Source organism: Lutjanus erythropterus, chromosome 23 (assembly GCF_056507025.1).
Source record: "Lutjanus erythropterus isolate fLutEry1 chromosome 23, fLutEry1.hap2, whole genome shotgun sequence".
Lineage (NCBI taxonomy): Eukaryota > Metazoa > Chordata > Actinopteri > Lutjaniformes > Lutjanidae > Lutjanus > Lutjanus erythropterus.
In genome coordinates this window covers 4,151,766-4,175,698 of record NC_139339.1, presented here as the reverse complement: position 1 = coordinate 4,175,698, position 23,933 = coordinate 4,151,766, and the positions used below count along the sequence as shown (strand labels likewise).

The following is a 23,933-nucleotide window of genomic DNA, read 5'->3' as shown; positions in this document are numbered from 1 at the left end:
TTGCACGTTTAGGCTGTGAAATGATAGTAAAGCAGACCTGAGGATGGCATATCACACTTTTCCTTCATATCTCATCGCTTCATCCCTCCATCTCTTTCTCTCTCTGGCTCCCTCCATCATTTATCTGTCCGTCCATCATTCCCTCCCTGTGGAGACATTGGTGTCTGCTTGCTATTTTTGCATCACTGTCAATCTGTTGTACAGTTTGTTCATAAGAAAGCACAAGCTTTTAACCTTTTTATAACCTCAGTTATAAAAAGAAAGAAAACTTTCTTTTAACATGTTCTGTATTGTGCGTCACCAGGGGAAACGGAGTCCATTACTTTTTAAACCATTGGCTGATTAATTTATAAGTAAATTAACAGATCACAACTGATCACAAACTCAATAGATGAAGCAAAAATACAAAAATATGGATTGGATATTTGCATATGTCAGCATCAGAAATTGGTCAACATAAGTTGGAAAATATCAGTAAATAGGATACCCGCAAAAATCCAATATAGTGCGTCCTTAGTTGCAGCCCTGTAGTTCATTCTTTCAGTGAAAAGTGGTATACATAATCTCTTAGTAATCAACAATATACCATTACAAATATTTTTTAAAAATATTACTATTTGGCCTCTGTATTTGGAACCTTACTTTATTATTTTAAATTAGAGCTGCATTATATGATAAAAAAAAATCAATTGTGATTATTTTGACAGATATTGCAATTGCATATGATTCGTTCTCAGTGAAAATTTTAATCACAATATTCATTTTTATTGAAAATAACTATTAAAATCATGATGTTGTGACATTTGTTGGGGTTTATACCAAATTACTTTTGTATTTGTAGGCCGGGGTATCTCTGCAGAGTTATAGTAACTAATTGTAATGCTGTTTTGTCATACATTTTAATTTTTTTAAAGAAATAATTGATAATTGAATAATACATAATATTTTGATTAATTGTGCTGCCCTATTCATTCTTCTTTTCCTTTTACATCTGGCAGTGAACTATAGACTGTCTGGCTAAATGAATCTGTGCACTACAAACACTTTTTTATTGTTTCTTGGCTTTGGTACCAGGTCTGCACTGGTCGTGCATCAAGTAATTTTGCCCTCTAGACCAGATTAAATATGTGTGATGTTGCCTTGTACTCTACACCCCTGAACTACAAGGTGATGGCACGTTCCCCCTGATCTGGATAACATCCACCTTCAAGTCTTCTAAAGACAGCGTGTTCAAGCTAAAATGGGTTATTAGTAAGCTGCTATTTAAGGCTGCAGCTTGTGTCCATGACGGTAGCCACTTGATGAGATCTACCCTAAATAATTAGACATGTGCAAGAAGTTTTTTGTCCAAAGTCGAGCAGCTCTAACTTCCTGTGAAAACTCTTCCTTTCAACTAAATTCAAAGTGTTTTTTCTTGGCATGAGCATTGAAAGAAAGCAGCTCAGCCAAACTCACAGTTTACTTTTCTCTTTCTTCCTCAAGCTTTATTTGGATGAAAGACTAACAGAACAAAAAATAAATATTTGCCAAATTCATTTCTCTCAGTTCAGTTGAGCCATTCCGGCCTTTTCTCACCGCTCCTTTTCCTTTCCAGAGAGGTCGATGGACGACAAAATTCTGTCGCAGCTCCTCTCCGTCTCCCTCCCTCCATCTGCTTTTCAGATCGCTGTGGTCGAACCAAAACACAAACCAAACTTAATGCTGTAAGAGGCGACCAGCTGCTATCTTTGTAAAGGTCAACAAGGAATCCAAGGCCGCCCAGCTAAAACAACACACACTCCCGAAGGATCCATTTCTACCACACCAGCTCTCATTCCTTTTTTACAGTTATTTTAATTCCTCCATCCATCCTTTCCCTTTTTCTTTCTCACGTTCCTTCTCTCTCTATATCTCCCTGTCCCCCTCCCTCCATCTCTCTTTGACTCTCGTCAAGTGTTCATCCCGCCTGCCAAGCTCCTCTATGTCTGTTTGGAAAAAAAACAAAACAAAAAAAAAAAAACTGTTTCTAATTTGGTATCAATCTGAAGAGTCCAGTTTTGTCATTACCCTGTGTGAGAGAGTGTGTGTGGCTTTCTCCTTTTATTCCCATGGCACCATATGGGCCACACACACAAACACACAAACACGTTCCCACCCCCAGAATCACAAATGACAGAAATAGTTGTTCCGACGTTTTGGCTGATGATATTCACATCCTGTTGTCCATGTTTACATCAGTGTCAGTGTTTATCTGTCTCTTTCTCTCTGTGATGGTTTTTGAAAATGACCCACTTCATTATGTTTTGGCACTGTCATCATTTATGATGATTTATCCATTCATCACCCAAATAGTTTAATTGCTCTTGAACATTGTAAATTGACAGACAACGGCCTTGATGTTGTATTTCAGGCTGCATTAACAGTTTTGAATCCTCAGCTGTTTTTGCTCCGTTTTAAGTCTGTTTATCAAAATACTCTACTATATGCCACATGTCATTTTCAAGATTTCATAGGCTACTTAGAAATGCTGTTTTGATAGTAGATCATAGCTTTTATCCATGCTAGAATGGTGGATCCTGCCAAACCTTGTTCAGAAATCTCAAGTTCAAGTGTTGCTTGGTAGTCTCTATAAAGCTACTGCCCTAAAACCTACTGACTTTGATACCCCCCTCACTAAACCAGTTGAAAGTCTTCTCTACATAGATTGGACAGACAGATGTAAGCTGTAACCTGACTGGTTAGTGGAGACATACAATAGTTAATAGTAATTCTATCTTTTGACCGCTCCATTTTATGTGACCATTGACAGCTGACTTCTCACTCTTCTTTCAGCTTGGGTATGTGAATTTAATGCTCATGTTGACATAGTCTGACTCACCAGATGCACACTGCTGGTATAAGTGCTGCCATTGGTTGCTTGTTTCCACTATTTGTGTTTTCAAAGTTCCTGTGAAGCAAGAACAATATCTGAGATACAACTTGCACACTGAAAACGGGAATTTAGTACCTGGGATGCTAATGGCGTGAATGCAAACAAGCTGACAGCTGTTACCTTTTCTGTTGCAGTGATATAGCCATTTCAATACCAGAGCTCACCTCTTGATGTGCACATGTTCTGCCAAAACAGTTTCCCCTTCAGCACTATTTTGCAGCAACACCATTGCTGCATCCTGGGCTTAGCTCCATCAAAGATGTTTTTGATTGGTTTAAGGAAATGCAAACAAAGCAGAGTGTTTTTTTTTCCTTGTAGCAAGATGTGTATGCGTGGAGCTGGACCTTTCTCCAGTGCTGACCGCTGTGGAGACAGGTCTGGCTATGTGAGACTAATGTTGGGGGAACTTCACAAATTTTTGCTGGTTTCATCTGGCAGTTTGTGGTGGCATTGCAGTAGGTGCTTTATCTGCTGTCTGACAGGGATCTGTAGTTTTTCAGTATCTAAACAAGCTGGCAGTTTCACAGACATCTAACCCCAAACCCATCACCATATCTTGTTGATAAAGTTGTTATGGCTAACATCTTAGCAAGCAGTTGTTCTGTGTTCAGTCTTTTCGAACTCTCCACCAACTTCTGTGAACAAATATTTTGCTCATTAGCTGATAGAAATCTTGCTCGTGGGTTACTTGGTTGGTAGTAGTAGAGGAGATTGGTGCTCACATTTCCCAGAAGCTCTTGGTGGGATTTGAACCGCAGCCTTTGGGGTCACATCCTCCTCTCTTCCTCATGTTCTCTGTGCTGCTGCTGCTGCTGTCCATTTGTCCTCTATGGAGATAAACTGTTGTTTACACTGCAGGCCACATAGGAAGTCAACCATGGCAGGAGGAATCTGTCTGTGCACCCTCATGGTGTGGACCAACCGCGTGTGTGTGTGTGTGTGTGTGTGTGTGTGTGTGTGTGTGTGTGTGTGTGTGTTTATTCATTTAGTCCTCATAAAAATAGAAAAAAGAAAAAGCTTAGTTGGTTTTGCTACTTGTCATTTTTCCAAGAAATTAGTCGAGGATTAGGTGTTAGGGAATGAGCATTGCTAATATAAACCTGTTTGTGTGTGTGTGTGCGTGCACTTTGTGTCCACGTGTAAAAATGTTTGTATGTATGACCTTAAATGTTGTTGTGTACATGTATTTTTTTTTTTAAATCAAGTATTTGCAGATATGCAGAAATATCATTTATTGTATGTTATTATTTTGTGTGTGTGTGTGTGTGTGTGTGTGTGGCAGGTGTTTTGCGTCACCACCCACCATCCATCAAGTCAAATGGGCGAATGACAGGAAGAACAAAAACAAATCCCTCGCTCCGGCAAGAATAAACGACTGATGCCGACCAATGACAAGTGTTTATTGTGTGTGTGAATGTGTGTGTGTGTGTGTGTGTGATGAAGGTATACATGTGTTAGTGTGTATGTATTTTTGTCTGTGTGTTTGTGAGTGTGTGTGTGTGGGTGAAACTGAAAGAGAGAGAAGGACAAAGCAAATGAATGTGTGAGAGATGAGAGAGATGGAGAATAGGCTGGTGTTTATTGTTTTACCAGTTCAGTAGGCGGACACACACACATACACAGACACAATCTCACACACACACACACACATATTGTCCCGCTCAGTGAGCATACAAAGTAAATATTTCCAAGATGACCAACTCAACCACTCAGTCCCAGTTAAGCTCAGGATAAACTTGCTTTTACCTGCCTGCACCTGGAGGAGTAAAATCCACCAGTCAGCTTCTGATTTTACACAAAATTAAAGGAGAAATATATTAAAAAATGAGTAGTGCAGTCCAAATATTGAATTGGAGCCATAAATGGTACATTAAATAAGTTGAATCCGTTTAATATACGATCCATGGTTGAAGAGAGTTGCTTCCCTGCACTCCTCCTCTTCCCCAGACTGAAGCTCAGGCTGTTTGCCTGCAGGGACACTGAACAGAACAAGATGAGTGCAACATTATATTTTGACAATAACATGCATCAGCGAGTCCTCCACTGTAAGTCGATCAGCTGTTCATAACTGTCAGTTGTCTGTCAATGTAAAGCTAAGCCCATTGTCCTGAAAACAAAAGCCCACTGCTCTGAAAATACACACTCTGGAGTTGGAGTTCAGTTGGAGTTCAGGCAAACGCGTGTGATGAGGGTTTAGTCGCAAAACGTCACAAATATATGTTATATTGCAAGTTGTACAATGTGAGGGAGTTATTTTGCATCTTTGTTATTAAAATAAAAGTTGCCAGCCATGACCTAAACATGTGTCAAAAATTAGCATGAATTGTCTTTAGCAATAAATGTTTGAATTAATGTAATGTAAACTGCAAAAAAAAAAAAACAAACAAACAAACAATGCAGCAGGTAGTAGCAGTCCTTTTCTGAAATGTAATAAAAAATAATAAAATTGGCAATGTAATAAGACAAATATATTACAGATACTATAGATATTGTCACAGCCCAGTTTTAATCTATTAAATATATTGTCAATTTAATTAGGGAACTTTTATACTAAATGTATCTGTAAACAGTTTGGGTTATTTCATGATGGGTTTTATAAGATGAAGAAATTTTGTGAAGGTTTAAACAAGTGAGAACATTTTTTTTCTTGAGGATATTTGTGGAAAAAGTTAGTGATACCAGCTTTGAAAGAAGTGAGAGCATTTGGACATTTTAGGAAGTAAAAGCATTTAGGGAAGGTGAAAATATTTTGTCTAGACTAACAGAAATCTGTTTTTGTGATAAAAGTTATGAAAAGGAAGAAGTGATGACATGTAGTAAAGACTTTTTGAAAGTGCAGACATTTTGGAAAGTGAAGTCCATGAAATGTGAAAACTAAGCATATTTGGGGACTTCTGGTCTTCTAAACTGAGGTGATTTTGGAAAAGTGGAGACTTTGGGAAAGTGGCGATATTTAAACAGTAATTTTTCTGTAAGTGAGGAGTAGAGCTGCAACTATTAGTCAGTTGGGAAAAAAATTGCCATCTTTTTGATAATTAACCATTTCACTCATTTTTCACACATAAATGTCAAACATTTGCTGGTTCCAGCTTGTTAAATGTGAGGATTTGCTGCTGTTCTTTGTCATTTATGATGGTAAATTAATTATCTTTGGACTGTGGGGACATTTGTGAAAAAGTGTGGCAATCTTTTTTTGTCAGTGGACATTCTTTTGTAAGATAATTTTTGAAAATGTGGACAGTTTCGAAAGAAATTAACATGTTTTGGGATGTGAAAACATTTTGGGAAGTGAAGAGATTATGTCATTTATCTCTCTATTCATTCCTCTTTGTAGCTTTGGTATAGCACACAGAGTCTTGTTGTATATGTATGATAGCAAGAAAGGTATTTATATTCATATTAAAGTTAGGGTCAGGGGCTAGAGAATGCCTTATGTCAGTGAGGGTCCTCACAAGTATAGTGTGTGTGTGTGTGTGTGTGTGTGTGTGTGTGTGTGTGACGGGTAGTGATGACCTCCTCCAGCTGTCGGTGGATAATGAGAAGCTGTCAGCAGCAAGAGGTCAGGACACACACACACTCTCTCTTTCACGGTCACAAAAACAAATGCACATTGTATTTGGCCACTAGAAGACACACATACACACCATGTCACTTCTCAGTCTTTATTTTAGGGCAGAAAGGCTGTGGTTGTGTAAAGGTAACTCATTTCAGCTGTGATGTCAAGTTCTGGAGAATCTCAGGATGAAGCTGTTTGTAGAGACCTAGTTTTTTTTAACAGGCTTATGAGGACTGAGAGCCTCCAGTCCTTGGTCCAGTCTGTCAGGAACAGGCTGTGTCAATACTGGATCATCTGATTTACATGACCAGATCATCAGTGTGAGTCCTCGGTTAAACGGACAACATAAGGAGCAGCAGGCAGCAGGATTGTGAAGGACTGTGAGTCCCTGAGAGCAGAGAACAGTCCTCTGTCTCACCGTATGTTCGGTTTGTCCCAAACAATCCGCGTACTTCCATCTCAAACTCCTGCCTCCTCGTAGCTCCATCGGAAGTTGAAATTTAACATACTGAACATTTAGCTCAGAGGCTCATGATAACATTATGCTGGAGTGGTTTGAAAGTCGCCTGTACAGCAGGTGATTTGGCACAATTTTTTAACTCGCCTGGCATTGGGATTCATTGTTACCGCTGTGAAACATGGCTGACTACACCTGATGGCCTACATGAAAGAGCAAACTGTAAACCTTTCATCAGTGGTGGAAGATATATTAAGATCATTTATCTGAGTGAAAAATATGTCCTCTTCTTAAAAGTGCAACTGAAATTATATTTTATCTTGAATAACAAAAAATAAAAATTGGATTTTTAAAACAAATCCCACATCGATATAACTAAATGAATAATAGAATTAAATAAAATCTCTTCAATTTAAGAAACTAAGGCTTGCATGTATTCCTAGTTTGAAAATCTGCTTGTCAGCGTTGATTGTTCTTTTAACAGTTTCTTTGCTCAGGCGGCGTTGACTTGAGCGTCTCACTGTGGTGCCAGGTGACATGCTGCATCATGTTGATTGTGCTACTTGTGTAGGTCATCACCCTCTTGCAGCATTTTGCACGCAGCCTGAGTCTTGTCTGTGATCGTCTCGCCCTCTTCATTTTTGAACACGGGGGGGGGGCTATCTTACGCTGGTCTAAAGCGCAAGCCCATCCTCACTCCTCCGTCCTGCTAACACTACTGTGGGTGTAGGAAACAGAATTTGAAAGTGTTCTGAAGTTTGAAGTGTGAAGTGTGCAAAATTACGCACGGTATGTCCAACTTTTTCTCTCCGGGTAGGGCCGGTCTTGCTCAGTCTTACACGCTCTGCTCTTTAAAAATGGCATCGCGATTCATTTTTCATCTCAACCAATTTCAGTCGTCACACATTTGTATCGATTTTTAACTCTAGCGGTGCATCGTTACATCCCTAATCATTTTCCTCACACTTTTCCAGCCTCTTTCTATCTTCAGATCTTTTATTTGTTGAATGCTCTTCTTTGTCCTCTGAAGAACTCTGCTCAGGAACGGTGAAAGGTTTCAGGAGGAGATCCATGGCTGCTGTCACATGGATGGGTGGGGATATGGAAAAGAGCTTGAACGTGTTGTAGTTTTCTCTCTCTAATCGTCCACTCTTCTCTCCTCATCATTATTGTCTGCCTGTATGTATCAGACTTTTTTTTTTTTTTAGACCACAACTACCCCTCCTCTCCAAAAACTCTCACATCCTTCCTTGAGCTACTGAACCCCATGTAGAAATTAACCACAATTACACACACACACACACACACACACACACACACCAGCAGGTTGGACCCCAGGGCTCAGTTTGGGAGGAAACTCCCTTTCTAATTTTCCTCATAAAGACTCTAATGAAGACTAATGACGGAGCGAGGGGTGTGTGTGTGTCTGTGTGTGTGTGTGTGTTTTAACAGCCTGGCTCTTCTGTCTGGGAATGTCTCTGTTCTCCTCTCGCTCCTTCTTCCTTCCATCCCTCCATCATTTCATTCAGCCCTTTTTATTCTTCTTTCACTCCCCTCTTTTTGTTTCTTCCCTCTTTTATTTCCTCCATTCGTCCTTTCATGTTTACTGTTGTTCCACTTCATCTTTTCAGGCTGTTTGTTCTTTTCTCTCTTTTTTCATCCTTATTGTGTTCTCTCTTTCTTGGTCCTTTTTGTTTCTTTCTGATCTCTATTATTTTATCCCTCTTTCTTTTTTTTTTCTCCTTCCTGTTTTTACATCTTTCTAGTTTCCTTGTTTATATTTCTCTCTTTTCTCCTCTTCTTCTTCTCTGTTTCTACCTCTCAACCCAGTCCCTAATTAATACCAGGGTGCAAAATTAACCGTTTTGTCCACCATCCAGTTGGCTAGTGAATCTTGAAATTTTACCAGCCACTCAATAGATGACCATTGTTTTTTGGCTGCTGAATGAAGCGAGTCTACCAACCTCTTGCATATTTTACCAGCATTTGGCTGGTGGCAGTTTTGTGCCCTGATTTACTATTAACACAGATAGTATTAGTTGTAATGGAAATAATGACAGCTAATGAGAAACCAGAGATATTAGGAGAAATGTTATATTTTGCGTTGGGGCAGTTAGTGTGATATTTGTTGTCAAGCTAAAAAGCAGATATGTCTTCAGTCATTAGTAGGGCAAATTTGGCTGCTGCAGTCCAGTGTTTGGTGACAAATCACAATACTGTTGTCCGTCTTCAAAAAAGTATAGCTGAAGCCCAAAGAGTAGGGTTAGGGTAGGGTCAATTCGTTGACATAATCAATGTCATTGATTACGGACAATTGTCGGTTTGCATAGTGTGTTGCATGTTTCTATGAAAGGCTGTGCTGTGAGCCTCGCTACAGTCATCTGAAGTGTGGGAGTATTTTAGACAGAGACGCTCTCTTTAGCTCCACAAACGTGTTCTCACAGCAGCACAACTGCTCTGCACGAGTGCTGGAAGTGAAGCACTGAGTGCTCTGTCCTCCTCCTGCAGTAGGAGCAGCGAGACAGCAGTGTCATCCTGTTTGCTGTTGGTCAGCACCCAAACATGATATATGAGGACTGATCAACACGTGGAAGTCTTTGTTAGTAGAAGTCACTTAAGATAGAGTTTCAAGATGTTTGCTCATCACCGCCATGTTAAAAGTGATGTCTGCACCACTGCTGCTAACTGTTTTATACTTTTACCAACCACTAAATTCATTTCTTTTACATGGTTTCCTTTGCTTGCCTGACTGATGCAAAAATAGATTGCCAGCGATCATCTTACCTGCATGTAATGGCAGTGATTAAATAAATCCATGTTATAACCAGTTAAAACCCTGAATACAGTAGGTGGCAGTATGCCCCTTTAAAGTTGGTTTGTGACCCGCAAAAAAAAAAAGATAAGACAGTGTGACTACTTAGTCCTCAGTAGGGCTGCAGTGAACGATTATTTCCATAATCAATTCTGTCAAATCAAATCTGTTGATTATTTTCTTAATTAATTGATTAGTTGTTTGGTACATAAAATGTCAGAAAATGGTGAAAAATGTCGATCCCAAAGCCCAAGATGATGTGCTCAAATATCTGCATTTGTGCTTAACCCACAGATAATCAGTTTACTGTCACAGAGAAGTAAAAAATCCAGAAAAATTCACATTGAAATCAGAGAATATGGACGTTTTTTTCATTAAAACAGCCACAAAACAATTAATTGATTGTCAATATAGTTGCCAGTTAACTTAATCATTGATTAATAATCAATTAATCATTGTGGGTCTAGTCTACAGATGAAACTTTTGTCTGCAGACTAAGCCGCCATAGACTTTCAGTTCTATAAAAGCCTTTTGTTTTTTATTTTTGTATTGAGTATTAAATAGCCTACATTGACACGTCTGACTTGACAGATTGTCAAAACATTTAATTTGAATTCTTACCAAAAATGCTCTATAAAAGCCAAAGTATATTGTGAAGTTTTTTTTATGAATTTTACTAAAAAAAAAAAAAAGAACATTTGAAGAGTCAGAACTGCTCTTTGTTTTTGTTGTCATCGGGATGTCAGATTTGGAATATTAAATCATCCATCTTTGCTCGCTACATCTGAGCCTTTTTTACTCTCAGGTGTACATAAACTACAGACTTTTATAAACTTTTAAAATACAAAAATGGGACATTATTGGTATATCAGCTGAAAAAAATCCATATTGTGCGTCTCTAGTATCACTACAAGTTTTTATTTTTTGCTCTCTATATTTACAAGCAAGCTATCATACACTCTTTAATAGTTAAATGAGAATTTGTTTTTTTTTTTTTCTAGATGGAACTCTGTTTTGCTGCGTTTCTACCCTGTAAAAGAAAAACAAATTCCTGTAACACAGAACATGATGCATTTTCTGTTGTGAGTTTGTTTGGAGCAAACAGTAGAAGAAGAAGTGAGTCGTTAGATCGACCAGCTGCAGTGGTTTCAGGTGGATTTCCCCTTTTAAAAATCAATGATAAACCTCTTCATGATGGGTCACTGTTTGTCCCAGACATGTTTCTCACTTTTTATCTTTTCATTACCCATCATCCCCTGCCCCTCTCTCTATCTTCGTTCTTTAAACGGACATCATTTCATCATGTTACACCTCTTTTCTCTCCACCTTTTGCCCCTTTCTTCCCTTCATTTTCTTCAACGTCGCCTCTCAGATCCTTCAATCTCTTTTCCCCGCGCTGTCACCTTTTCATCCTTCCTCGTTGCCTCCTTCGCTTTCTATCCATCCTTCTTCATCTCTGGCTATTTCTCCTCTCCGTCCATCGCTCTGTGTTTCTGCCTCCATTAGGGGGAAATGGAAAAAGTGACATCAGCTATTTGGTAAACGGAGAGAGATGGAGAGACAGAGAGAGAAGGATGAAACAGAGGATAGAAAAATGGAAGGCAAAGATCAAAAGAGTGACATTAGGAGTGATTGTGAGAGAGAGAAAAGGAAAACAAGAGAGGAGAAAAAAGAGTGACAGAGGTGGGAGATTATTAAAGACAGAAGTATGAGGAGGAGAGAGGTAGAGATCCATTAGAGACAGAGAGAGTGAGAAAGAGGGAAAGGCTTCACCTCATTAACCTCGTAATGCAGAGTAAATATACAGTCTAAATGGAACATAGACCGTGTGTGTGTGTGTGTGTGTGCGTTTACTCCCAGGCTTCTGTGTGAGAGTGTGTGTGTGTGTCCCTGAGATACATTACCAGAATACCAGAGTGCCTATCTGTATTTGTACTGTGTGTGTGTGTGAATATTTTCTGAAATACCATAGTGTGTATGTGTGTGAGAGCGTTTAACAATCTCAGATAGATAATTTTACATAATTGAAATGATAATATGTTATCGCCTAGTGCTGCAACTGATCATTTTCATTTTTGATTCATTGGTCAATGATTTTCTCGGTTAATCAATGAATAGTTGATTATTTTATGTCAGAAAATGATTAAAAATGTTGATCAGAGTCCAGGATGATGTCCTCAAAGGTCTTATTTTGTCCTTAACTCAGAGACATTCTGTTTACTGCCAGAGAGGAGTAAAAATAACAGAAAATATTCATATTTAAGGACCTGAAACTAGAGAATTGTGGCTTTTTTTCTTTAAATATATTCAAAGCATTTAATCGATTATCAAAACATTGATGATTAATTCAATAATCGACTAATCGTTGCAGCTCTATCACCTGAATCTTTACATATGAGAAAAAACAATTTTTGCGAGTTTGGCAAAAACTGATGAATTAATGGATAAGGCTGGTATATTGTATGTTTTTCTGAGGTTGTTTGTAATGAAAAGACATTTCTCTGTCCGTCTGTGGCTCTCAGCACTAAGAATATTTGTTCTGGGAATGTATATCTTTAACAATGGCTTAGCAATTTCCTAAAACAGCTGCTCATTGTGGTTTTTTAGCAAAGAAAGAAATAGTGCATTTATTGGGGGACTATTTCCAGCAGTGGACTAATAGAGATTTGGTGCTTTAGTGAGTATTTGTGGTGACAGGACAGTGTATGTAGGATTGAGTTAAAATAAACTATGCTGTGTGTGTGTGTGTGTGTGTGAGTGTGTGTGTGTGTGTGTGTTCGTGGGAACTAAGGACCCAGTGCAACAGTATGAGTCACTGGTGTGTTTGTAGTCATATGAACATAGCATCAGTGGTGGCAGTGTCAGTCTGTCGGTCCACTACTTGGGTCCAGACTGAAATATTTCAACAGTTATCAGTTTTGTAAAAACATTCATGATCCACAGATGATCAAACCTCCCGAACTTTGTCATCCCTTGACTTTTCATCTGGTGCCACTGTGAGGTTGATATTATGGATGCACGATATTGGATTTTTGCAGATAACAGAGATGCCGATATGTTTTTTACAGCTGTTGTCAGAGAACATAAAGTCTCTCTTGTAGTGGAATTAACATATTATTGTGCCTACTCTTATCATGATGGCCAACTGCAAAAAATATATAATAGATTTTCAAAAATCCAATGCATCCTGTGCACTCCATGCCGTTCGTCTTGCACTGACTGTAGGAACCTACGTCCTATCAGATTTGAACTTTGCTTTGGGGTGCTTTCTTATGTTGTTGTTTCTTGACTAGATCCATGCTTGTGTTGTATCAGCAATCAATTGTTGTAACTGGCAAAGGCTAACGTTGTCAGGTGTTTCTCTTCGTTCTTAGCAAATTCATTGTAATAATTGGTATGGCATCTTAAGATGGTAAAACTACATTTGTAGTGTTGAAGGAATATGATTTGGCTCCTCATCACACGACTGATGCTGAACAACCGTAGCAGCTGTGCTTTATCTGTTTTGGACATTTCAGAAAACTTCCACACTGCAGACATTCTTGCGTTAACATGCTCAAGATTAAAGCCTCGTTATATGGACCAGTCATATCGTCAGAGATGTTCATTCAGAGCCGATACCAATATTTAATTTTAAATTCTTTATCGACCAGTACTGATGACATGCCAATATTATTGTGCATGCCTACTTCACATTTGTCTTTGATCCTCTGACTTTTCATGTAGCAACTTTTATGACTAAATACCAGCAAGACAAATGAAATTCCCATCAGCCTCAGCTGAATCACTTAGTGTTGTTATTTCCTCATGTAAAAATTGTTTTTTAATCTGTGATTACTTAGGTGTAGTGGTGCATTATCTAGAAATTTGGTGTCATCTATTTTTGTCTGTGTGATGCACATAGTTCGTTGATAGGGTTGGAAGTAGCAACACCTTAGTAATAACATTGTCTGTGTGCATACCATACACACAGACTGCAGCTGTTCTGTGAGATAGCGGTCAGGTAAAGGTAGTCGGTGTGGCCTGGACTTTTCAAAAAGGGCTATGAGAACCACTGGATTCATGGAGTTTTATCAGTATGCAGTGCTGTTTACCCCACTATATTTTTTCAATATCATCACCAGATGATGACAAAATCAGAAATTGTAAAATCCAACAAAAACTAAAATTTTTGTATCATTTGATTGCAATTTTTCACCACGATTTTTCCTTTTTGCAAGCAAATAGAATAATTTGAAAGACTTAAATACCGTTTGTGTGTGTGTGTAAAACACCAGACAGCAGTCATTATAATACTGTATATTTGCAGTCAGCTCAAACCCAGAGAACAGTGACAGACTGAGAGATCATCAGGAGAAAAAAAATAATAAAACAAAAAACAAGAAAAACGCTGAATGTTGTTTCTATCTACACGGAATATCCCTTTAACCCCAAACCCTACCCACCCCGGCCCCACCCACCCCTTCCTCATCCCTCCCGTACACATTTCAAATAGTAATCAACAAATAAACAAACAAATAAAACACGCAGTGGAATAAACAAAACTGCAACACAACAGTCTGCACTCTTTAGTAGTTCAGAAAATGAGGGGAAGAAAAAGTTTCTTGCGTTTCATGGAGCTGAGGAGTGCTTGATTGTCACACCTGAAGTTCTCTTTGTCACTTTTAGGGGGAGAGATCAGAGTTCTCGAATTTAACGAAAAAGAATAAAATTAAGTTTGAGTTATTAAGAAAAGTCATAATAAAGTTTGCATCGGCTGACAAATCAAGCACTCCTCGTCTTTTAATTTGACAAACTCCAGAAACTCAACTATTACTTCCTGGTCACGGGGGAATGGGGGTTAAAAGGTGAAAAGGTCCAAAGACGAGGAAGAGAATTCAACGTACCTTTAGGATATAATATCGTGTCTAAAAATCACTCCGTTGTAATAAAAAAAGGATTTGTTTTTTTGAACTTTTGCATCATTTGAGAAACTGATTTCACAGGTTAAGGGTGATAGAAAATACTTCATACATTGAAAAGCTGCATCCAACATTTTCAGAGTAATGCCTCCTTACAGAGAGATAGAGAAAATAAAGAAAAGGAGATATAGAAGAAGCAAGGAAAAGGGCAAAAAAGTGAGAATATATATAAGGGGAAGAGGAGCTGATTTATAGAAAAGAAAAAGAAAATATAGAGCGAAATGAAGCAAAAAAGAGCATAAGAGGGGAAGAAGGAGGTTAGGATTGTACGGAGGATAAAATAAGCCAAATGACAACATAAGAAAAGTTTTCCCATGCATTTTTTTCAGTCCCTGTACGGAAAACAAAAATGAATGAAACATGAGAGACAGAAATAGCCTCCCAAGTTGTTTTCCTCTTTTTTCTTCAGTTTTTTTCCACTTCTTTTTTCTAAACCCCTCTTCTTCCTCCAGTCCTGAGCTCCTCCGATTAAGCTGATTATCGTCGAACCAGAGGGTGTTGACAGCCAGCCAATAGAGACGCAAAGTCCCTCCCCTTCTGATGGACTACCATGGGTCTTCATTTTGGAAAAAATATGTATGGAAGGTAACAATGAGGGACAAATATGTTTCTGATCATGTTTGAATTGTGCCACAAATTACACATATGATGTTAGTCAATTTTAAGATATTTAGCCAAGGAAAGTAGCAATTTGTCATAAAATTCAAAGTGTAAAGTGTAAAGTCTGTGTAGTTAGGAAGCAGAGCAAAGGCAGATGCTCACTGGCTTGGCCTGGTTACAAATGTGGATAAAATATGTTTTTGTTGCCGTTTTACTGGGCATCAACCTCACAATCATGTGCACGCAAGATAACGTTACATGAGACATATATTGTGCAAAATGAGAAATGCTGTAGCTAACGATAATTTCTACTATTGATTCATTAATCAATCACAATCATTTAGTCTGTAATATGTAAAATAAAAAAGTGAACAATGCTCATCACAATTCCCAGAATCCAAGTGACATACTCAGATTTCTTCATCAGTCCAAAACCCAAAGATTTGTCATTTACTATCAAGTGATGGAGAAAAGCAGCAAATTTTCACATTTAGGAAACTGGAACCAGTAAATGTTTGACATTCTTTGCATGAAAAGTGACTGAAGTAGTTAATCAATTATCAAAATATCTGGTAACTAATTTTCTTTTGATCGACTAGTCAATTAATAGACTAATTGTTGCAGAGCAGTTTCACACAAAACTAAATGGTACTGCGACAAACCACAACTTTCTGGTCTCGTAAAATTATCTTTTAAATTGACGAAACATCATATGTGTAATTAATGGTACAATTCGAGTGGGACCAAAAAACATTATTTGTCTCTTGCTGCTGACTACCGTTCATATATCTTTCGAAATAAGGTCCCATGGTGGCCCACCAGAAGAGGAGGGACTTTGTCTCTCTATGAGGTTGACTGAAGTCACGTCAAATCCAGAGGGGGGTTGTAAATAAGAACGTTTAGTCTGTTCATCAAAACTTTCTTGTCTTGATGGCACCAATCAGAAAAATACTCCACACCTGTGGATCCCATCATGTTAGACCATTTAAAAAGTCTTGAAGTCTTTTCCAAGCAAATTGATCCTTGATGTCCCCACTTGATGTCCAACCAACGTCTGTCCAAATCTGAGAGAGTGTCTGTTTCCTTAATGGTGACTTTTTTTCTCCATGTTCATCGGGAAAGATTTTTATTTTTCAGTTTTTCTAAACAAACGAGGGATGACAGAAGTCCCGGTGCAGGGAGAGAAAAAGAGGAATGAATGGAGTGAAGTTTGTCTAAAAAGAAGAAAGAGAAGAAAGTAGTAGAGAGACAACCCCCCCTAGTTTGTCCATTTCAGGGGGCGTGTCTCCTAGTAGTCTCATTGTTTCATAGCAACATCAAAAAGTTTGCGTGTAGCAAAGATAGAATCCCGCCTGGGGAGGTTTGTTGCCGTGGTGATCCAGGCTGCCGTGGAAGCCGTGGTTGCTGTGGAAACGGGCTGGTGGAGTTCTTCTGTGCAGGAGGGGAAGGGGAAAGGTGGGAAAGGGGTGGGGTTTCTGGAGGCGGAGCCCTTCTTTCTAGAACATCATGGGTGTCTTCAGAAACGCCCGGGATTCTGGGTAAAAAAAACAAAAAAACACAGAGGAATCACTTAATAAGCAAAGTAAAAATAAAATTGACTTGAGAGAGTGTAGCTAACTTGGGCTGCTGCAACTAACAAATTATTTTCTTCATCCATTAATTGTTTGATCTGTAAAAATTAGAGGTTGACCAATTAATTGGTTTGGCTGATTTCAGTGCCTATAGGACATTTTACAAACTATCGGTGTCAGTGGAATTTGGCTCTGATAGTGGCTGATGGCTGCGCAGCTTCCACCAGTCACATAGGGGAAGTATATTATCATCCATAGTGATGATGATGTCATGACATCAACCAATTAATCAGCTATTGACCTTTTCCTGCTCCAAATTATCTGTATTATATCTGCTCTCGTCTTCTAGTAATATTAACATAACATTGGATAACATTTCTGTCAATTAACTAATTATTAACTAATTAATTCACTGAACCAGTTGTAGGATTTTTCAGATTTTTATGTGGATGTTGGTGTTTCTCAGTGGCACACTGATATTTAACAAATCTCAAAGTTCTGCTGAAATTCTACAGAATTAAGGGTGTTCCAATCAGGATTTTTGGGGCCACTCACTGATTGTCTGCTTCATTTAGCCGACTAATGGTGCACATACTGTATGTATCCACATTGTAAGAAAACAGTTGAAATCACCACAATTTCAAACTCTTATTGCTGCCAACTTGCAAACTCTGCCAATGCAACTTTAAACGCATTTTAAAAAGTGCAAATCTATTAAGCTCCATTTGTACAGTAACTCGATCATGATTATTACAGCAGGACAGAGGTTTTTAGCTGAAAGTGTTGCGTCTTGTTCTCCCTTTATGCTGCATCCGTTTATGATAGAAATCTCATATCTCCAATTTTGCCGGGGTCGGCTCTCCCTCTCTTTTTTCTTTCTCTCTCTCATTTCACCTCCGTCGTTCTCCTTCCGCTCCCCGTAGTGCTGTTGCTGCACCCACCCACACAGGAGCACGTGCACACACACACTGAACACACACACACATGCATATAACAGAAACACGCTCGCATGCACACCTTCCTCTCCCTGCGGTGTCATTGTTTTCTGCGAACGTTGCAAAGTGTTTACATTTCTGCATAACAGCAACCATAAACCTGCCCTCCCTCCTCTTTCTCCTCTTTCCATCCTGCACCTCTTTCTCTTCTTGCCCTCCACGACTTTTTTACTCCTCTTCCTCTGCTCTTTGTCATCATCTTACCCCCTCATTTTGTCCTCTATTCATCATTCTTTGTGTTTTTAGATATGAAACCGGTTCCAGGTCTCCGTGTTGGAGTAAAAAAAAAAAAAACTTTCTTAAATTTTCTCTTTCATCTTGCGCTCGCCCCTCGTTTCCTCCTTCATATTCCCTGCCTTCCCTCCTTTTCATCCCTCTCATCTCCTGCCCTTCCCTATTTTTATCACTCCACGATCCACTCAGACCCCCTCCTCTTCTCCTCTTTCATCCCTCTATTCTACATGCATCCCCTCCTCCTCCTCACCTCCCCTCTGCTCCCTCCTGTCCTCTATCTGTTACTCTCATATTATTTTTATCCCGACCCATTCTTCTCTCTGTCCTCTCCTGTCCTTTCTTTTTCTCCTTTAGGCAGCAGGTTTGGCCTGCTGCTTAAAAAACTGTCCTGCAACTTAAAAAGTCGCAGCTTTGATCGCCCCAGTGCTGTCCTTAAAACTTAAATCTGTAACTTTACAAACTCGTGTCATCATAGTCAAAGGTTGTTAGACATTCAGATCTGGAGATTGTCTGTGTCTTGATTCATTTCAGTCGCATTGCTTTAGCCCACTGCCTTTCTGTCTGACAATTAGGGCCGCAACTAATGATTATTTTTATAACCAATATACAGAGTATATCTTTTGATTAATTGATAAATCTAATTTGGTCTATAAAATCCCATAAAATTGTTAAGAATTCCCATGTTGACATATTTAAATCTGGCCATTTGTGCAGGGAGGGGAGGACTTCAGCACTGGCTAGTGGTGCACAGGTGTGTAACATCTTAGAGACAACAGGTATAGTGTTATAAATTAAAAATATTAGCAAATACTAGTCGACAAATCAGATACATCTTGCGACAAAATTGTAGGAATGACTGTTGTTGCTTCCACAAAACATTAACCCAGTGAGATTTTTTGTCAACAAAACATCAATAATGACTAAGTGGGAAAAGTTAAATAACAGAACAGTTAGAACGATCTGACAAGTTCAATAAATTACATCGTGTTACTGTATGCAGCCTTTAAAACCAGGGAAATATGTTTACCATATCACACTATAATGATATCCAAAATCTACCATGATGTCTAGTCTTAGATTGCGATACAGTATAATATTGATGTATTGCCCAACCTTGGTATTGACCCAGAATTTCACAATCAGTACATCCCCAGGACTCAACAGTAAGGACTGTCCACTTGCCCAACCGGGCAGATGGTAACAAAAAACAAACGACAACAAAAAAAAAAATTAAACTACTTTGACAATGGATGAATGGTTGACATAACCTTTAATGCAAAATGGCAGGAAATGCAAAAAAGATCAAAAGATCCCATTTTTCTATCTGTATAATCATATTAAAGTTAACATCTCTGGGTTTTAGACAAAACGAGACATTTAAAGACATCACCTTGGACTTTTTTCACGTTTTTCTGATATTGTTTAAGCATTACAGCCTTAGATTAAACATGACAGTTACGCCAACTTTAGTCTTTGTTTTTATTCAATAACCACTAATGAAAGAATTTCTGCTGAAATTTCCTTGGCTCAAACAGTTCTGGTGGGATAGCAGGGAAAAAATGATTTCTTTTTAATTATTAGCCTAATTTAATTTCTTCTTTAATCATTTTCTTATTTCTGCCTATTGTTCATTTTTTTTTCTTCTCCTCCTCTACTGTTTTTTGTCACTATTTTGACCTGGCAACCCTGTTTCCTCCCTCGCTCACCTCTATCTGTCACTATAAAATACACATCCAGCCTGGCTCGCTCTGTGTGTGTGTGTGTGTGTATGTGTGTGTACGTGTGTGTGTGTGTGTACGTGTGTGTGTTTCCTGTCCTGGTTAAAAATGACACTGACCTGCCTTGTTAAAAGTCTATCAGCTGGGTGGAGGAAATGTCACCAGGTCTTGGAACAAGGTCACATTTTTCAACTTCCTCTTGAGGAATCTGCACACTCCTCCTCTTCCTCATCCCTCTTTCCCCTGTCCTCCTTTTTCTTTCCCACCATCCCATACATCCCCTTTCCTCTCTTTCCTCTTGACCTTTTTTCTCTTCCTCTGCCCCCTCTTTTTAACTCTCCATCTTTCATACCTACTTTTCTTCCTCCTCCTTTCCTCTCATCTACCCGTTCTTCTTTCCCCTATTCTCCATTTTTCTTCTCCTGACATATCTTACTTAGTCTCTTTGCTCCTCATCATTTTCTTTCCTCTTTCTTCCCCTCCTTGCCCTTTTTTCCTCCTGTTCCATTTTCCTTCTTCACCAATATTCCTCTTCTCTTCCTCCTGTTTTCCCTCCTTTCTCCTCCTCATCCTTTTCTGTTCCATTTGCCCTGTCTTGCACTCCTTCATCACCTTTTCTCCACAGTTCCTCTCCTCCTCTTCATTTCTCCACTTTCTTTTCTAACATCCTCTCCTTGATCCAGTCTTTCTTCCTCTCCTTTTTCATAATTTTCTTTCTTCTTTCCCTTTTAAGTTCTACTCACCCTTTCCCCCTTTTCATTCCTATTTACACTTTTTTTTAGCTCTCCTCACCCTTTCTCACTCCCTCCTTTTACTCTTCATCTTCTCATCCACCCATATCTTACTTACCTCTCCTTTTTCCTCCCCCTTTCCCCATCCTCCTCATGCTCTTCTTTCCTTTTTTCCACTCTTTTCCCTTCCTTCACTACCACTCTTCCTCTCCTCCTGTTTTTTTTCTTTCCCCCCTCCTGTGCTCTGATGTTGCCCTGATGACTGACAGGCTGCAGATTGTTGGGACAGGTTTGGGAGGGTTCATGACCACTTTCTCTTCCTCCCCTCACCTCATCTCCCCTCTGATCCTCCACAGTTCCTCTTCTCCTCATCATTACTCCATTTTCTTTCTTTTTTGACTCATGCATGTTTCGTACTAAAGTTTTGGACATTCTAATAAATCTCACACACAGCTGTAATGTGCTAAATGGCAAATTGGTAAGGAGTTTCAGATGCAGCCAGTGGCTGAGTGTTGGCTAATGCTAGTAAAAATGCTAAGCAAACACCCACAAAGACAACCCAGTGTACCAATAGCATGCAAAAATTAATTGATTGAAATAATTGATTATCAAAATAGTTGATTAATTTACTTAATGATTACTAAGTTACAGCTCTACTAGTAACCCTACTAGTTATCATCTTAACCGACTAGCTAATTAATCACCTAAAGATATTGATGGAGTTGCTGATGCCTCACTTAAAGTTTTGTTGTCCATGGAGGATTAAGTTAAACTTCTTGTGCGCTGGCTGTAGGCATGCTAACGTTAGCCTCAGGTTAGACAGGCTGTCCTCGCCAGCTTTGGATTTCAAATACTGCAGCAAGTGATGTCTGGTTTGTCTGAGTTTTGATGCAGTTTGGCTCGTCATTGCCCTGACTTTATACACACCTCAGCTCCTCTTCCTCTACTTTTTTTTACTCTCCTCCCTGCCTTTTCTTCTTCTCCTTGCCTCATCTTCCTTTTCCTCTCATCACTTCTGTTCTCTACCCTTCCTCTGGTTTTTCCCTCTTCCTCCTCCTTGTCATTTTCCCTTTGGCCCCTCGTGTGCTCTCCTCATTCCACCTTTCTTCTCCTCATCATCTCTCTCCTCTCAGTTCCTCTCCTCTTAACTTCTCATCTCCTTTTTGTTCCCTCTCTTCTACTGTTTCATCCCTTCTTCTCCACCTGCTCTCCATCTTTCTTCTCCACCTGTTCACCCTACCTTCCCTCACCTTCCTTTACTCGCTTTTCTTCTTTTCATCTTTCTTTCTCATATTTTATTCCCTTCACCCTTCCTGTCCTCCACCTGTTCTTCCTCCTCTTCTCATTTGATTTCCTCTCCCACTTTTTGTCAATTTTCTTTGCTCTTTACCTCCTCTTTCTTTCCTGATTTCTTCTTCTCATCCATATTCCTCCCTTTTCTCCTCCTTCTGCCCCACTTCTTCTGCTCCACCTCCCTAACCTTTATACCTCCAATTTTAATCATTTGTCCTCCATCCTTTCCCCTTCGTCCCCCCATTCCTCCTCCCCTTTTGCCCTCCCTTCTTCCTCACTTTCCTCTTCTCTCACCTTCTTCTTCCATCTCTTCTATATTTTGTACAGCCAATTAGTCGAGGGAAACCGATCTCACTCCTTTTCTTCTTAACCCACTACTCTCTTTCCCCTCTCTTTCCTCCTCTATATCTCTCACTCTCTCCCCTGCTCCTCATTTCTTCCTCCCCTCCTCTTCCTCTCCCTCTCTTTCTGATTGTAATGCGATGTCTTTCTTTGTATTCAGCAGTTTTCTCCTCACTCGTTAATTAAGAGTGTGGAAGGTGAGAGAGGCAGGGGAGGTGTGTGTGTGTGTAAGTAAACCACCGTAGGTGCAAAATGCTTTTATGGCAGGAGGGATGAGTGTGTGTTTGTCTGTGTGTGTGTGTGTGTGTGTGAGAGCAAGGCAGCAAAGGGGTCCTACTGGGCCAATCAACATTAATGAAATCAGGTGGGTCTGTGCGTGCGTGTGTGTGTGTGTGTGTGTTTGTCGGAGTGCTTGGCTTGCAGAAGAGAGGGGATCTAAAAGGGGTCTAAAGAGGAGAGAGAGCTAATTAGAGTTCCCTGTCTCACCAGAGTGTGGATCAAACACACACACACACTCTCACTCTAAAATGCACAACTACAGGTACAGAGTGCACATGCACACACACACAGAGGGAGTGTGTGTGTGCCTGTAGATATTCATTTATACACACGCAGAGTTTCAAGTGAAGGTTTTCAATGTCAGGGAGGACTGAGCACAGCTGGTGGAAAGAGGACGACACATGCATACTAACACACACACGTCAGTACTGTACTTGTGAGGACCCTCATTGGCATAATGCATTCCCAAGTCCACAACTGCAACCTAAACCTGATTCTGAGGCTTAACCCTCAAAATGTCTTTGCAGGAAGTGCGGATCAGGTATGTCTACACTTTACAAAAATGTCCTCACTCTCCAAAAATAAATCTTCTTTTTAAGCCAAACTATTGTCAGTTTTTCCAAAAAACCCAATACTTCACACAAAGTGTCCCGACATTGTAAAAATATACTCTACTAAAAATGTCCTCACAATCCAAAGTGTCCTATCTGTCTAAAATGTGACCATTTTCTAAACTACACTAGAGCTGCAACAATTAATCAGTTATTAATGACTATTTTCATTTTTTGATAAAAATGTCCAAATTCTCTGATATCAACTTGTCAACTGCGAATACTGTCTGGTTTCTTAAGTTCTCTTATGAGAGTAAACTTAAAACTTAAAATCTTTGCTGTTGTTTTGGACATGAGACATTTGAGGACGTCAACTTGGACTTTGGAAAACACTGATCGGCATATTTCACCATTTTCTTTCATTTTACTGTCCAAACCACTAATCAATTAATAATCTATTAATCGAGGAAATAATCAACAGATTAATCCATGGTTAAAATGATTGATTGATGATTAGTTGTAGCCCTAAATTAATTGCCAACTTTGGTGACTTAGGACTTTTTTGTAAATGGGGACCCTTTATAGAATGCAAAAACTTGTTTTGGAAAATGAGAAGATTATTTGAACGTGAGGACAGTTTTGAAAGTGAGGGCAGTGTAGAGCTGCAACTAATTATTATTTTTATAGTCAATCGATTAGTAGTAGTAGTCAAATGTCAGAAAATGGTGAAATACTGTCAATCAGTGTTTCCCAAAGTCCAAGAAGATAAACACACAATTATCAATTAATTGATTGTCAAAACAAATGTCCTCAATTTTGTCACCATTTTCCAAAATGTCTTCACTTTCCAACAATGTTCTCACCTGCTGACTTTCCAAAACACTGCCTCAAAATATCCTTTTATAGAGTCCTCATTAAAAAA

At 39.1% G+C, this 23,933-nt stretch overlaps 1 protein-coding gene and 1 long non-coding RNA gene across 2 annotated transcripts in view; one reads left to right on the top strand and one right to left on the bottom strand.

The window, feature by feature from the left end:
* LOC146305428 (uncharacterized) overlaps window positions 1–23,933 on the top strand; it is a 36,887-nt gene that overhangs the window by 8,423 nt on the left and 4,531 nt on the right. The gene's annotated exons all lie outside the window — the stretch shown is intronic.
* The window catches only part of LOC146305427 (dachshund homolog 2-like), a 123,646-nt gene continuing 115,524 nt past the window's right edge, over window positions 15,812–23,933 (bottom strand). Inside the window, exon 12 of the mRNA XM_084711898.1 lies at window positions 15,812–16,831. Coding sequence (XP_084568024.1) covers window positions 16,794–16,831 — 38 coding nt within the window. The 3' untranslated portion in view covers window positions 15,812–16,793. The remainder of the gene's footprint in view (window positions 16,832–23,933) is intronic.